This window comes from Protomyctophum parallelum, assembly GCF_964188405.1.
Source record: "Protomyctophum parallelum genome assembly, chromosome: 13".
NCBI classification, from domain to species: Eukaryota; Metazoa; Chordata; class Actinopteri; order Myctophiformes; family Myctophidae; genus Protomyctophum; species Protomyctophum parallelum.
The window spans coordinates 30,050,497-30,064,632 of NC_139708.1; the positions used below are offsets into that span (position 1 = coordinate 30,050,497).

The 14,136-nt window shown below is 40.9% G+C and overlaps 1 protein-coding gene across 1 annotated transcript; it reads left to right on the top strand.

Moving 5' to 3' along the window:
• Positions 1-938: 938 nt before the first annotated feature.
• On the top strand, positions 939-13,835 carry LOC310868769 (transmembrane protein 106B-like). Its single transcript, XM_083779233.1, has 8 exons — positions 939-1,196; positions 1,876-2,061; positions 4,366-4,429; positions 4,635-4,794; positions 5,313-5,453; positions 6,160-6,203; positions 7,532-7,585; positions 11,099-13,835. The coding sequence occupies exons 2-8, from the start codon at positions 1,881-1,883 to the stop codon at positions 11,229-11,231; spliced, it is 777 nt and encodes a 258-aa protein (XP_083635359.1). The 5' UTR covers positions 939-1,196; positions 1,876-1,880; the 3' UTR covers positions 11,232-13,835.
• The last annotated feature ends 301 nt before the right edge of the window (positions 13,836-14,136 follow it).

Genomic DNA, 14,136 nt, shown 5'->3' on the forward strand with positions numbered 1-14,136 from the left:
TACTGTCCGATAAGGCTTAGAGTATGTCCACGGTCCACCCAAAAAAATAGTTATTCTCATATTCATCCGGACAGTATTGCTTTATACCACATTCCTCAACACAAGTGTCACACACACACACACACACACACACACACACACACACACACACACACACACACACACACACAGGCGGCGGTGGCTGTTTGTGTATGTGTGAATGTAATGCAGTCTATGTAAAGCGCCTTGGATACATTTAGGCACTATATAAATGCACCATTTATACACACACACATTATTATTATTATTATTATTACTGAAGAAATACTCTTCCAACCTCCTGCCCTGAGGGAGGCAGCAAATTCAAGCCTATTTCACAATTTCTGCTGTGTCATGTCAACAGTTATAGCTCTGGTCCATTAACCTCGCCCACCAGGCTGTCCATAGCCTTGACCAGAGCTAGTCAACAGTGTGGGAAAGACTCGATTGCCTACGTACACAACACAACGACAACGGATTGAGTTGTTAAAAGTTATAAAAACTCAATGGTGTAAGCCCAGCATAGATATATGAAGCCCAGAGCCATCTAATAGAAGAGTTGCGATATTGAGGGGGCAGAAACCGAGCGCTCGAGCGCTGTTCACGCAGCCTAAACTGAGCCAAGCTGGAGTTGGAAATACATTGTTTTCAGCGAGGGCGGCGCAGACAAGAGCTATTTTAAGCACGTGTGCAACATGACAACTGTTTAAAAGTATTTTACAGTAACAACTAAAGTGTCTTTAATGTTTATGTTGTACTATTACTACAAAACAATCTAAAATAAAGGGATTTAAGAGATCATTATAAAGCTGGGCTGTTGCCCGAGTCCAATGCATTTCTGCCAGGACTTGTCCCTTTTGGTTGTCCATGTCCGCCATTGGACTGGCCCCATGAAGTGAACGCAGTTTGCGTAGATCTGAAACGAGGGCACTAGGGCAGGCTTTCCACGGGTGACGCGAGTCGAATCGGAGCACAGGCTTCACTCCACACTACTGACTACAGTAGACCAAAGAGGAGGAAAACAAAACACTGCGCTCCGTATGTAACCATATTCAAAGTCTGCTTGTGTCGGAGCTGAACATAAAATGTCTACCCTGTATTCCGAACGCAGGAAAGCTGCGTGTCGATGATGAAGACGCTGCTGTCAACGCCATATTAATCCAACATCATTAAACCAGGTAAGAAGCTAGCTGTCGCGCAGCAACACGTTTGTTTTGGAGGAAGCTTTGTTGTTTGAGACGAAAAGAAACTGGGTCATCGTCCACTATACTATACTATAATAAATGATGAGTACAGTATGGCGTTGTGAGCGGATTTGTGTTTTTTTGTGTTTTATAATAATGTGTTAGATTATGTTTTGCACTAAACTCACTTGTATGGATCGAGTTACTCAAACGAGTGTCATCATAACAGAACTTGAATTCGACTTATGTTGGTCCATAGACCAACACTGACCAACACTCCCATTATGTTATTGTGTCATAAAGAGAGTAGAGACTCCATGTTATACAACGAGTAGCCTGTCTATCTAGGCCTGTTTATATATAGGCATCATTATCTGTTTCATGTGTTAAATCATGGGCTGTTCAAAGTCAAACTGAACTGTAGCCGGCTGTAACTTATAATTCACATTAAGTCAACAGCATTATGCGTCCCATACATTAAGAGTTTTGAAGATTTTTTATAGATTTTTAAAAGACTACATTAGACACTAGAATGTAGTATTTTCAAAATATTTTCAAAATCTTGTCAAAACCTTGTAGTGCATGGGAGGCTTCACACAAATATGTGCATCATCTGATAACTATAACGTTGCTCCACCACGCTATTCTGTTCTGTGTTCTGTTCTATTGTCAGGTATTATGGGGGCTCTTGCCAGCAGGTTGTCCAGCAGCCACAGCGAGGCGCCAGGAATTGACAGCGGGGACGACAAGGCACCGATCATTGTGGATGTCAAACCCAGACGGAGCAGCAGCAGAAGGCACAGCTCAGCGGAGACCCTGGACTGTCCCACCTGCCAGGGCACTGGACGGATACCCAGAGGTAACACACGCACGCACAGCAGCACAGCACAGCACTCATGCATAGATGGGTTGAAATGCAATCTCAGGCAAGTTGAGAGAGAGACGTTGCAACATTTGTCTATCACTGTTACGCCGCAAAACTCTGTAATAATGCGACCTGCAATGTAACACTCATGCACACACTGACACAAATGCAAAGTTGCACAACTTTGGTCACTTGCGCACACCACCAATACGCCGCATCCATAATAACCTCATAATAATTGTGAAAGCGTGGCCAGTATTTTTATCGGGAGACTATCAAACAATTAAAATTTAAAACCAAACCATAAGCTAAAGAAAGACATTGTCATACTGCATATATTCGCAGTATAATCGTGAGGGAGTGTTCATTATAATTATAATTACATAATTACATTAAAAGTGCACTGTCCCAGAAGTAAACTCTTGACTTGGTATTTTACTGTGTGTAGTTTTTAAGGAAGAACAAATGTGCCAAACAGCTTCCTGCTCTAGCATAACGTGTTCTGGCAGCTATAGCCTGCCCTACACGGACATGCACCTGGTGCACCACCAGAGATACACAGATCCCCCATTACTATTCATGGTGAACCCATCAACCAGGTATGTTCGTACAAATACCTAGGAGTAGTAATAGACCATCTATTGTCATGGAAAGATCAGATTGATTCAGTGTGTAAGAAAACAAAGCAAAGAATCTACTTCCTTCGCCGTCTAAGATCCTTCGGTGCTAGTAGACGGATTCTTCTTTTGTTTTTCACTTCTGTTATTATGAGTGTTCTTCAGTACTGTAGTACCACCTGGTACGGATGTTTGTCTGCATCCCTAAAGTCACAACTGCTGCAACAACTGAACATTTGTTCAAAGATTGTTGGACAACAACTTCAGAAACTTTATACATCCACGTATGATAACAGCATCCTAAGGTTAGCAAGGAATATCACCTCTAATACTAAGCATGTGATGTATGGAGAATATAGGTTGCTACCTTCAGGAAGGAGATATGGTGTACCAGCTAGGGCTGGGGCGGTATGGGATTTTTATTACTGCGGTTATTGCCGGCCCCCATACCGCCGGTATGGCGGTTATTACCGCCCCCCCAGGGGGGGGGGGGGGGGGGGAATAATAAGAGGGCTAATAAAAATTACTGGTATGGTGTGTGCGATATTAATTGTGAGATTACCATAATGACAGTAATCATTAAAGGACCACTTTTGAACCTATCTTCATATAATAGGTCCTCACTAATAGTCATGATAAAATGGCACGTTTCTTTCTACTCGGTCTGTGTCACATAGGAGGCCTAATCTAATTGAATACCCCTGCCATAAAGCATTACACTTGTTTACAAGAGGGTTCACCATTTTCAATTCATCATATAATTTTGTACACTATGCACTTCTATAAAGCCAAAAACAGGAAATCATCATAACGGAGGTAAAAAGGGGGAAAACGTATACAGTGAGGGGGGGAAAGGGGTGGGTGGAGTCAAGGGATTTACATCTTAATGACAGTTGGTAGGGCGTTCCACATTTTTGTGGCATAGGAGTGAAATTAATTTAGGTGGACCCTCTTGTAAACAAGTGTCCACTCACAGTTAACAGTCTTTGTATTGAGTTGTGCTTGAAATGTAGTGTAATTCTGCAAACTGTTAATAAATATTTTAATCAATCAATCAATCAATCCTTGTTTGTGCCGAATCTGGGTTGCACATGGTTTTTTGAACTCCCTCTGGTGTTGTTGTGTTGCTGGCATGATTAGACTGACTGAGCGTCACTGTTTATTATGATACACTTTTCATTTCATAAAAAAAAAAAAAAATCATTTCATAAAAATAAAAAAAAAATTAAACTTTTTTTTTTTTTTTTAAACCGCGGTAATGAACCCGATACCGCGGTATGCGTTACATACCGGCGGTATGGCGGTATTGCGGTTATTGCACCCAGCCCTAGTACCAGCATACAATAAGGTCAGACTAAAGAGGTCCTTTGTCCACCAGTCGACCTTGAGGCTTAATCAGGAGATGTAGTAGCCACAGGATAATCTAAGCGGTGGATATTGCTCATGTCTTTATGTATGTAAATTGTCTTGTTCTTTGTTGTTTGTATATGTGTTCTGCATACATGGCTGCTGTGTCGCAAGACAAATTTCAGTGTGAACTGACAATAAAGTATTATATCATATATCATATCATTACCAGTATATTAAAAACGTTGTTGTAAGCATTCAAGCAATGTCACAGGTGTGTTGATATCGTGCAGGAAACGCCCAGCATTGTTTTAATCAGTTGTTTGTATTCCAGGTCAGGAGAGCAAGCTGGTGGCTGTTATTCCCTGTAATGACCAGAGGTTGAGACCCAGACACACGTAAGGGATCATTGTTTCAGTCATTTGTGACTTCACAACATTGTACAGAATAGATGTTTTGATGGCTGTCATAAAAATGCCCTGTCAATTCAGTGTGTGCGTGTGTGTGTGTGTGTGTGTGTTTGTCTGTCTGTCTTTAGATGATGAAACGGTTATGAAATTCTGCAGCTCTCTGAGGTGTCACCTGTTCTCTGTTTTTCAACAGGAAGTTCTACGTGGCGGTGTCTGTGGCCTTGTGCCTATTGGTTAGCACCTTGGTGTTGTTCTTCCTGTTTCCTCGTTCTGTCATCCTGTCGCCAGTGGCCGTGAAGTCCGTCTTTGTTTTCTTCATGGACGAGGACGATACGGTTGAGATGCACGTAACTGTGAGTAGGAGAGAGGAAGAGGCGAGGCAAAAGAGGGATGGAGGGGGAAGAAATGAGTGAAGGAAAGACAGGAGACTGGTGGGAGGGTTAGAGGATGAAGGGTGTGAGGGACGGAGAGGAAAAAAAATGAAGAAACTAGGTCTGGGAAATGAACCAAATATATACAGAAACTGATATTTGGAACCAATAACCACTTGTGACTTAATATTAAAGATGTAGATTAGTCTGATTAATGTGTTTACACAAACCCTCAAAGCTGGACATAGGAGACTCTAGCGCCCCTCAAAAAAACCAAAAACATAATCGAGGCAAACAAGAAATAGTTGTGATTTTGATTTTGAAGTTATATCACCCAGCCCTAGAAGAAACAGATGTGATGGATGTATGAAGAAGCGAAGCATGGAGAAAGGAATGGATATAGGGAGAGTGGGAGAGATCCAGATAGAGGGATCTATGGAAGGATCATGGATGGATAAAATGTTATTGTTAACAAATCATATCTCATCTCTCCTGTGTAGAACGTCCTGAACATAACCAATCAGAACTTCTTCGAGGTGAAGGCCTCCAACCTGACGGTCCAGGCTCTGAACTTCGAGACGGTGGTGGGAACGGTCTTCATCAAGAATGTCACCACTGTCAAACCACTGTCTGATAATATAGTGAGAGCTCCTTCCATTTTAAATGACTTAATTATCTGTATTTGTGTCCGTTATTGAAATCTCAGTTTTTTTTATGCACTTAAATTTAAAGTTCTGCCCACCACATTGGAGAATGGAGTCCAAAGCCTTGACCAGGGCGCCCCAACACAATTGACTGTACTTGTGGGTGGAAAGACAATTGGCGAGGGCGCTCTGTTGTTGCACTAGGCATTCCCGCGGGCTGATTAATGCACCTGTTCAGTGGGAAACTGAACTGGAAAGGATAGCATGTTCTTCTACATGCGTTACACCTTCCTGGTATGTGTATCGGACTCAGACATGTGTCCGTGACTAGGACAATAAGTCTCAGCAGCAGTAAAAAAGGAAAGGAAAAAAGTACTTTATTCTTTGAGGAACCTGCAAAACTACAGAATCATTCTGAGATGAAAATAAGTCAAGAAGGTCTTTTCTGTGAAGATGATGCTTGACTTTCTGTACCGTTCTTCTCAACCATAGCTTCGCCGTTACCATGCCTTATAAAGCCCACTATACAGCTTCATTTGTTTGCCCCACATAAAGGACGTTTGTGTTGTAAGCGCTTCCTACGAGTCACGCCTTGGTAAACTTCACTTATCGGATAAGGTGAATTATAGCCCGGAGGTAATGTTTGTTTTCGACTGACAGACTGCGTGTGACACTCTCTCTCTCTGTGTGTCCCTCTCTACAGTACTCCTTTGAGATCCCTATCAAACTGACAGACCCGGGACTTAAGTGAGTGGCCACTGTTGCTGATTTGCCTGATGGGAAAAACCCTTAGTGGGTACAGATGTCTCATTCATAGTGTATGTGGGAAGGTGTGGTGGAGTCATATTTTAGCCAACGCTGTTAACAGTTAATGTGTGTCTTGTCAAAATGAAGCATGTGTCGAATACACAGGCATGTTGTTTTATTTATTGTGGAGTTATCTTTTCCTTACTTGAATTGGGTGTTTATATATGGAGTGAGGGTGGTGTTCCCTGGGAACTTAAAATCTTTTAAAGCTGCATTGCATAACTTGCGTGCCCCTAAGTAATGATCAATTGTCCAGTACCACTTTGTCAAGCAGTAGGTGTCCCACCCAACACCAGGGTCTAAATATCTCAATGGATGAGTAGGGAGACCACCTGCAGCCACTGCAGATGTGCTAGCTATATTGTATTAACATATTCTACTATGCAGAGCAAAACATAATTTTATTCATTACAATGGCAGATTTAAAGCACATAATACTGAAAAATTCAGAAAATGCAACACAAATCTTTCCTGTTCTTTATGATGGAAGATACTTTCTCTGTTATGAAGCTATAATTATCGTATACTTGGATACGTGGACATAAATCCATGTCCACCTTTGATCGGATTGCTCTGGAGTTACTCCAGTTCTAAAATAATTGAATGTATTTGAGTAAAATATGTGCAGCACATGTCGTTTTCCTTTGATGGTGCTGTTTGGTGTGACGTGCTGTTACATTACAGTGTTTTGGTATGTTGTATTTACAGACGTTTATGATGAAAGCTTTTTCTTCAGTTGGTTTTAGTGGTCTAAATATACAAAAAGGAGAAGTGAGTTTTGCAAAAGTAGTCTTTTGAAAGTTTATATATATATATATATATATATATATATATATATATATATAGGCAGAGAACCGCACATAGAACACAAACAGGGAGCGACATGAACCTATTTTAAAATTATTGAATAAAAAATGGATTTAAGCAACCCTGAATGGAATGCATTTAAATACTTTCTCAATTGATTGATCCATCTACCTGAAAATGATCTTATCTTACAGTGTCTATAGAGCACCGAAGTCTGACGTCAATATCAGTAGATGGCGCAAGTCCATGGGTTCATGCACTTTTTTCTTTGCATTGTAATCCCCATAGGGGGATTTTAGATCGTTTCATATAAGAACTGTGCTTGAAAAATACACATGTCATCCCGGCTGTTTCACTCGTATGGGTATGAAGAATCAACTGACAGAGAAAACGCTAATGAATTAGTAGCAGTTCATAAACAGACTGTTTAATACTTTTTACCCCTGTTTTGTCTCTTCCAGTAACTACTGCAGGCAGACCTCCATCCAGATCCACACTCTGTTTATACACCTACAGTAAGTATGACCCGGTATACCTGCAGGCTTGTGACGTATGACTCTAAATTTGGGTAAGGTTTCAGCCTGATCTCAACCCCATGGACTTCCATGATACATTAAACTATCTATAAAACATGGGAAGAAACACACAGACTGCTAGCCTCTTGACATATCACGCCGTAACTCTGACTCGGAAGAGTCAGAGATAGTTAGATTGACATGTTTAACAAATGTGTCATTAAGCACTGTTAATTACACCGTTAACCATAACCACTTAAACCCTCTTAAACCGTTGGCCACATTGACCATTGTAAACTGTTTGCAAAACTACGAGAGTGAGAGGTTTCCTTCCTACTTAATACGTGTTTTACATTTCTGATTATACTCTCATCAAACCACGCAAGTTAGATTTGATGATAATACAGCCGTTCCATTCCTAGTGACAAAGTGAGTTAGACAGGGTGGGATTTTATCACATGTGCTTTTTAAGTTAATTATGAATTAACTCTCTACAAGTGTTGCGAGAAAGGCTCCTTAGCCATCTACTGTAACTAAGCTTTGACTTTTTATTGGGGACAGTTTCGAATTGCAGCCAACCGTAAGTGCTCTTTGAGAGCAGTTTTGAAGGAGAGTAGGGATACATATTCCTTTACGACACTGAACGTTAATTAAGTTAATAGCCTACTCTCACTGGTAATGAGAATAAGAAGTTAGTTTACAATGTTTAACCTCACAAGTCATGACAAAAGGCTAATCAAACTTGGAATGGATCATATTATATAAGTCCTTTCTACTTGCTCATTACCTTTGTCGGGGTAAAAAGAGGATGCTGGACATATAAATTGATTACTGAGAGGAACATATCCTATGCCAACATATAAATTGATTACTGAGAGGAACATATCCTCAACTGTCCTACATCGGAAATGGGGTAATGGACACTATCCTAATCAGATGGTAAGACTCTTAATGTGGAAAAGTGTTTAAATGCAGATACAAAATATGTGCGTGAACAAGATTAGTAAATGAGGCCCATTGACTAATAAAACAAAACGGACCGTTACTATAATATACAGAGATACTATAAAAACTGGTCAGACATTAGCCAAATTGTCAAATGATATAAGAACGAAGCATTAAAATAAATAAAAATGCCGATTGTGATAGCAATAGCAGATCGGCTATTGTGTAATAGCCGATCTGCTATTACACGATGTTTAGTTGTGGAACCGTGTTGTTAAACCGTGTCAAAATAAATGTAATTTAAAGGTATATTCAGTGATTTCACTTAATTCAAATATCACTTTTTTTTTTGTTTTGTTGTGATAATCCTCCCTACTATAGAGTGTGCTGGCCATATAAGGAGTTCCTCCCTGTCCCCAGTTAACCCCTGGGGGTCAAAAAACCTTAGGTTTCGTTTTTGACTCTCTATCCTGATTGGACGAAAGGCTGGGTCCCACAGCCAAAAACGAAACCTAAGGTTTTTTGAGTGAAATCACTGAATATACCTTTAAGTCATATTTGGTACTAGAGATCTGGTAACAGTGGAGAGAAACTGAGATCTCAGAGTAGAGACAAGAGGTAGAGTAGTCTTTTATCTGCCTGTTGACTCCTAGCCAAGTTTTCATCGTGACTTGAACATGACTCACATGACTCACTGTGTGAGAGGGATTGTGCATTCCGCCATGCTGATTAACCACATGAACCCATCCCTACTCTGGGCAAGAAAATGTTTAGGATTTAAGTGGTTAAAGCTAATGCAACAAAGACAATGAATGGTGTATAATGTCAAACTTTATCTGATTAGTACACTAGGTTATTATATTTTTTGCATATTCTTATTGTCTCCACCAGGCCGAAGGCATGTGGGGAGAGTATGTTTTGCACTCCGTCCGTCCGTCCGTCCGTCCGTGTGTCCGTGAACAGCTAATCTCGGCCACCGTTAACCCGGTCGATGCCATATTTTGCACACACACTCCCTGGATGCCAACCATGAACCTCTGCCCCAAACTTTCCAGAACGGCCTGTTATAGCGCCACCAGGAGGCCACTTTGTGCAAAACAAGTTTTTCGATGCCATATTTTGCACACACACTCCCTGGATGCCAACCATGAACCTCTGCCCCAAACTTTCCAGAACGGCCTGTTATAGCGCCACCAGGAGGCCGCTTTGTGCAAAACAAGTTTTTGCACAGTACACCTACAGATTTTGTCCAAACATCACGCAAATTGGTACACAGTCTCTCTAGAGCCATTCAACGAAACGGGTCTTTCAGATTTATCAGACTCCATCCTGATTGGTTAAGATTGGCTTCCAAAGTTCACAGGAGTGCTCAGTTTCAAACAAAATGCTGCAAATCATGAACACATCGCGTGATTTCTGTGAAATTGTGCACCCACATTCCCACTAGGCCGAGGACGAAATGCCACATGAACAATTTCAACTCAGCCTCAAGGTGGCGCTATAACTGGCCGAAAAGTGTTTTTACCTCTAACTGCACGGATCTGTGGATAACCTGGTGGAGACCTGTGCCCGGAAGGGCACTTTTTCTAGTTTATTTTTGTTTTCAAAATCAGGATATTTGTAACTACTTTTTGAAGTGGGTTTGCTCATTTAGTTATTTTTAATTTATTTTAAATTATGTGGTGTTATATGGTGTATTTTTCAAGAGTGAAGAGAAGAGAGTCCGCACACAGGTTTGCTCCAATGGTGTTTTCTTTTATTTAAAACACCATAATATAAGACGCATCGTTTCGGCCGCCTGCGGCCGAAACGTCTCTTCTCTTCACTGTACTTACCTTAGTCCAGCACCAGACAGGAACTGGATGTGCGCTAGCCACCTGCTCTTTCATATCCACTAGGCTACCCCACCCCATTTTATATCCTGTAAAGCCTCTTTCGCCTAAAATGTTTCTCCCCCCCCCCCCCCCCCCCCCCTTCACATCTAACTTTATTTGATTAGTTTCAGTTGGTTATAATAACCTTGTTTCCTCCTGCAAGGAACACAGCTTGTGATTATATTCGTTTGTTTCTATGCCAAAAGCAAAACCCACACAATGGCCCCTGCAGGCACAAAAGCCTCACTTGACCTCACATGATTCTCAGAAGCATGTAATTAATATGGCGCCCGGGTGGCTCTCGTCTGGTAAGACTGCCTACCACACAAATAAGGCTATGGTCATTCCTGCAGCTGGCCTAGGTTCAAGTCTGACCCCATTTTGCTGCATGTCATTCCCTAGAGGCCTCCTGCCTTTCCTATCTCTTTCTCTCTCTCTCTCTCTCTCTCTCACACACACACACACACACACACACACACACACGCAAGCGCACTGTACAGTAATGAAGTAGAGATATTTTAATATTTAAGGTTTTTTTAATTGTGTGAGTTGGTTGGATATGTACATTTGTGATGAAGATTTTCTTGTTGTAAGTCCATTCATTCATTCATTCATTCAGAAATGTAAGAAAAGGATTTTGTCATATCATTCTAATTATTTTTTGTATGTGCTGTGCTGTGTCTGTCCTCTGCAGGATGTCCATGACCGTGTACTACCTGGCTCACTTTGAGCAGCTCTCCCTGGAGTCGTACGAGTACATTGACTGTGGAACCAACACCACCGTGCCCCACAGTGTCAACCCTGCTCCCCCTCGATGGGGGGACTGATGGCTGGCTAGAGAGATGGTTGGACCCATGGTAGGACGGAGGGGTGGACAGGTGGATGCATTGTTTTTCTTCTTCTTTTTTTACATTGGCAGACCACAAGTTCCACAACGTATTTCATAGTCGGTGTTAACATGTTATATGGATGGACGACACCTTCTCTTGTCCTATCGAATGGTTGGATGTATAGAGACAGTTGAATGGATAGATTGACCTGATGGAGCTTGATGGATTGATCAAATGATGAAGTGAAGAGCCAGATACCCACCCCGTCTTCTGTTATACTGAAGTCCAAATGGACTAATAGATCAAGTTATGTGACACTGGAGGGAAAGGGATGGCTGGGTTGAAGGAAGGACGAATGGATAAGCACACACCACTTTATTCATTGCTTCACGTTTCTGTCTTGTTTCGACATCTGGATGTAGAATGCATTAAACGGCATCACAACAACAAAGGAAACGGGCACTGCTCTGAATCAAAGGAGACGTCCAGTTTTAATCAGAAAACCCTTGTGCCTAATCTAATGGAAATATAGACGGGGAGTATGGTTGAGGGATTCCTCAACTAATTTATCTTTTTAACGTTTGCATTTCATAAATTTGCCATGAAGAAGGTACAGCGGGTTGGGTGGGTGTCTGCGGATCTGGAGCCCGGTCCGATCTACCAACAGTATCACGACCCTGCTGATGTTATGTATGAGCCAGCAGTCCGAGGGAGCACTTGTTTTCCGTTTCACGTGCAATTTTGAAACGGACCTATTCCGTCCACCATGGCTTGCCAGCTCTGGCGAGCGAGACTCTAGGCAAGCAGGTGCCTGCGTCCACAATAGTCTCTCACTTTCTGTGACCTTGTTTTCCATGTTATATTATATTATTTTTATTTTTATTCATGAAACCGTCTCAATGTAACATTTATACTGTATGTAACAGTAAATTCACAAAACCACTCGGTTAATGTCTATGTATGGGGGTTAAATGTTTTAATAACCCCATTCCATTTCCTTGAAATGGAAAAACAAGTCATGGGATGGCTCAAAACATCCTGATGGTCATGTGTTCTTACACAAATCTTGTAAATCATAAGCCAGAGAAAGCATAGGTTATGAGTTTCATGAACTCACTACACCATTTTCTGAATTTGTTTGAATGTCCCCCAAGTGATGAGTGATGGCAAGCCCCCCACCTGGCACCCCCTTAAGGATTCAATGTTTCAATTAAATTTTTGTAAAATTATAAATAAATAGAATCTAGCAAGTGTAAGGTGTGGGATTGGGGGGGGGGGGGGGGGGCATTTCAAAGAAGGTACAAACAGTCAAATCCAGTGTTAGGACTCGTAAGGATCCATGTGGTTACATTTGTACGCTCAAATGGATAAATGAGCACTGAGGATTGTACTGTGTAATTTACAGTGCTGGTTACGTTAGTGTCTCTGTTTCACTTTAAGGCATCTTGTGACTCCCATGTCTTAATATAGTTGATGGATTTCTGTGGAGGGTTTTGTTTTTCCAACCTTGTTGTGTGTGTCTGTTTGTCTAAGCAGTGTTCCCGTGGACTCTTAACCACTGGAGCCATATATATCAAAAGAATTGCTGATCCACAAGCTTGGAATAAAATTAAATGTTTTTTAAAAATTACGTTTTTAGAATACTTGCCCTAAATAGGGATACCAGGATAATGTGGTTAATGGGTTATTTTGTGGCTGAAGGGCTGGGGTATAGTATAGTCACAAGTAGTCACAAAAAACATTTCTAACCTAGTTTACATTTGAAACTTGTGTAGTTAAAAATGTATATCACATGTTGATATAAGGCAAATATATTGCCCAAAGGCTAATAATAAATATGTTTTATTATTGTCACTCACGATTCAGTGATCCTGATGTCAAAACTTTAAGAAAATATTACCCTTCAACCACTTTAGACTTTGCATCTCTATTTTGGGCATGTCATAGGTGAAAAAAAAACAAAGAAAAAACGTCCTAAAATAGCTCAAAAAACATTACGAGCTCATAACATGTCACAATGTGGCATGTTGTGAGCTTTTAGATGAGCTATTTTTGCACAATACCGTTGTAGTATAAAATTGGAGGTAATGACGATGTATAAAATATTGCTTTAGTGGTTAAGAAAGAAAAGCAGGTGTGCTTCCTCTGGAAACCACACTTGGTTAAGGCAGTGGGTGTTGGCTTTAAAAGGGGGACCCACATCCCCATTCCCCAGTATCACATTTTAGTCTGCTCTGAAGAAGGCTGTTTGCCGAAATGCGCCAGTGTTCTCAAATAAACCTGAGCCGCTCTTGCATCTTGTGCTGCATTTTCCACTTAGTTGGTTTATGAGTTAAATTACTTTTGTTGTTATTTATTGTACATTTTTAACACACACCCACAAGATTTTGTTGTATTTATCAAGATCGGGAACGTGTTTGTTTTGGTCCATCCCATCTGATAATGTGAATATTGCAAATGAAACTGTAGGAATCGGGATTGAAATGGCAACATCTTTGAAAAGTCAATGAAACCAACATTTCATAACATCCTGGTTGTGTCTGTTGTTCAATTAGGCCTAGTTAGGCTGTATAACTCAACTCTTACTTACCAGTAAAACATTTAAACCAATGTAAATTGCATATATTTTTTTTTCTGATGCTGTACTATACATCTCTCCAACAGATGGCGCCAGTGTATTTCAGGTTTGCTGCCTGTTACCTTTCCTTCCCCTAGCCTCCTAACCTTTAATGTCCACTTAATCTACACAAGCCTCTTGCTTGTGGAGATACATTTCATTAAAAAACTTTATTTTCAATGCAGTTCTCAGATTTACATCACTTTGTTGGCCTAGCTGCCTAGCCTAGTCGTCTATTTGCCATTAATCATGGATTATGAAAGTTGACCACTGATTGCAATATAG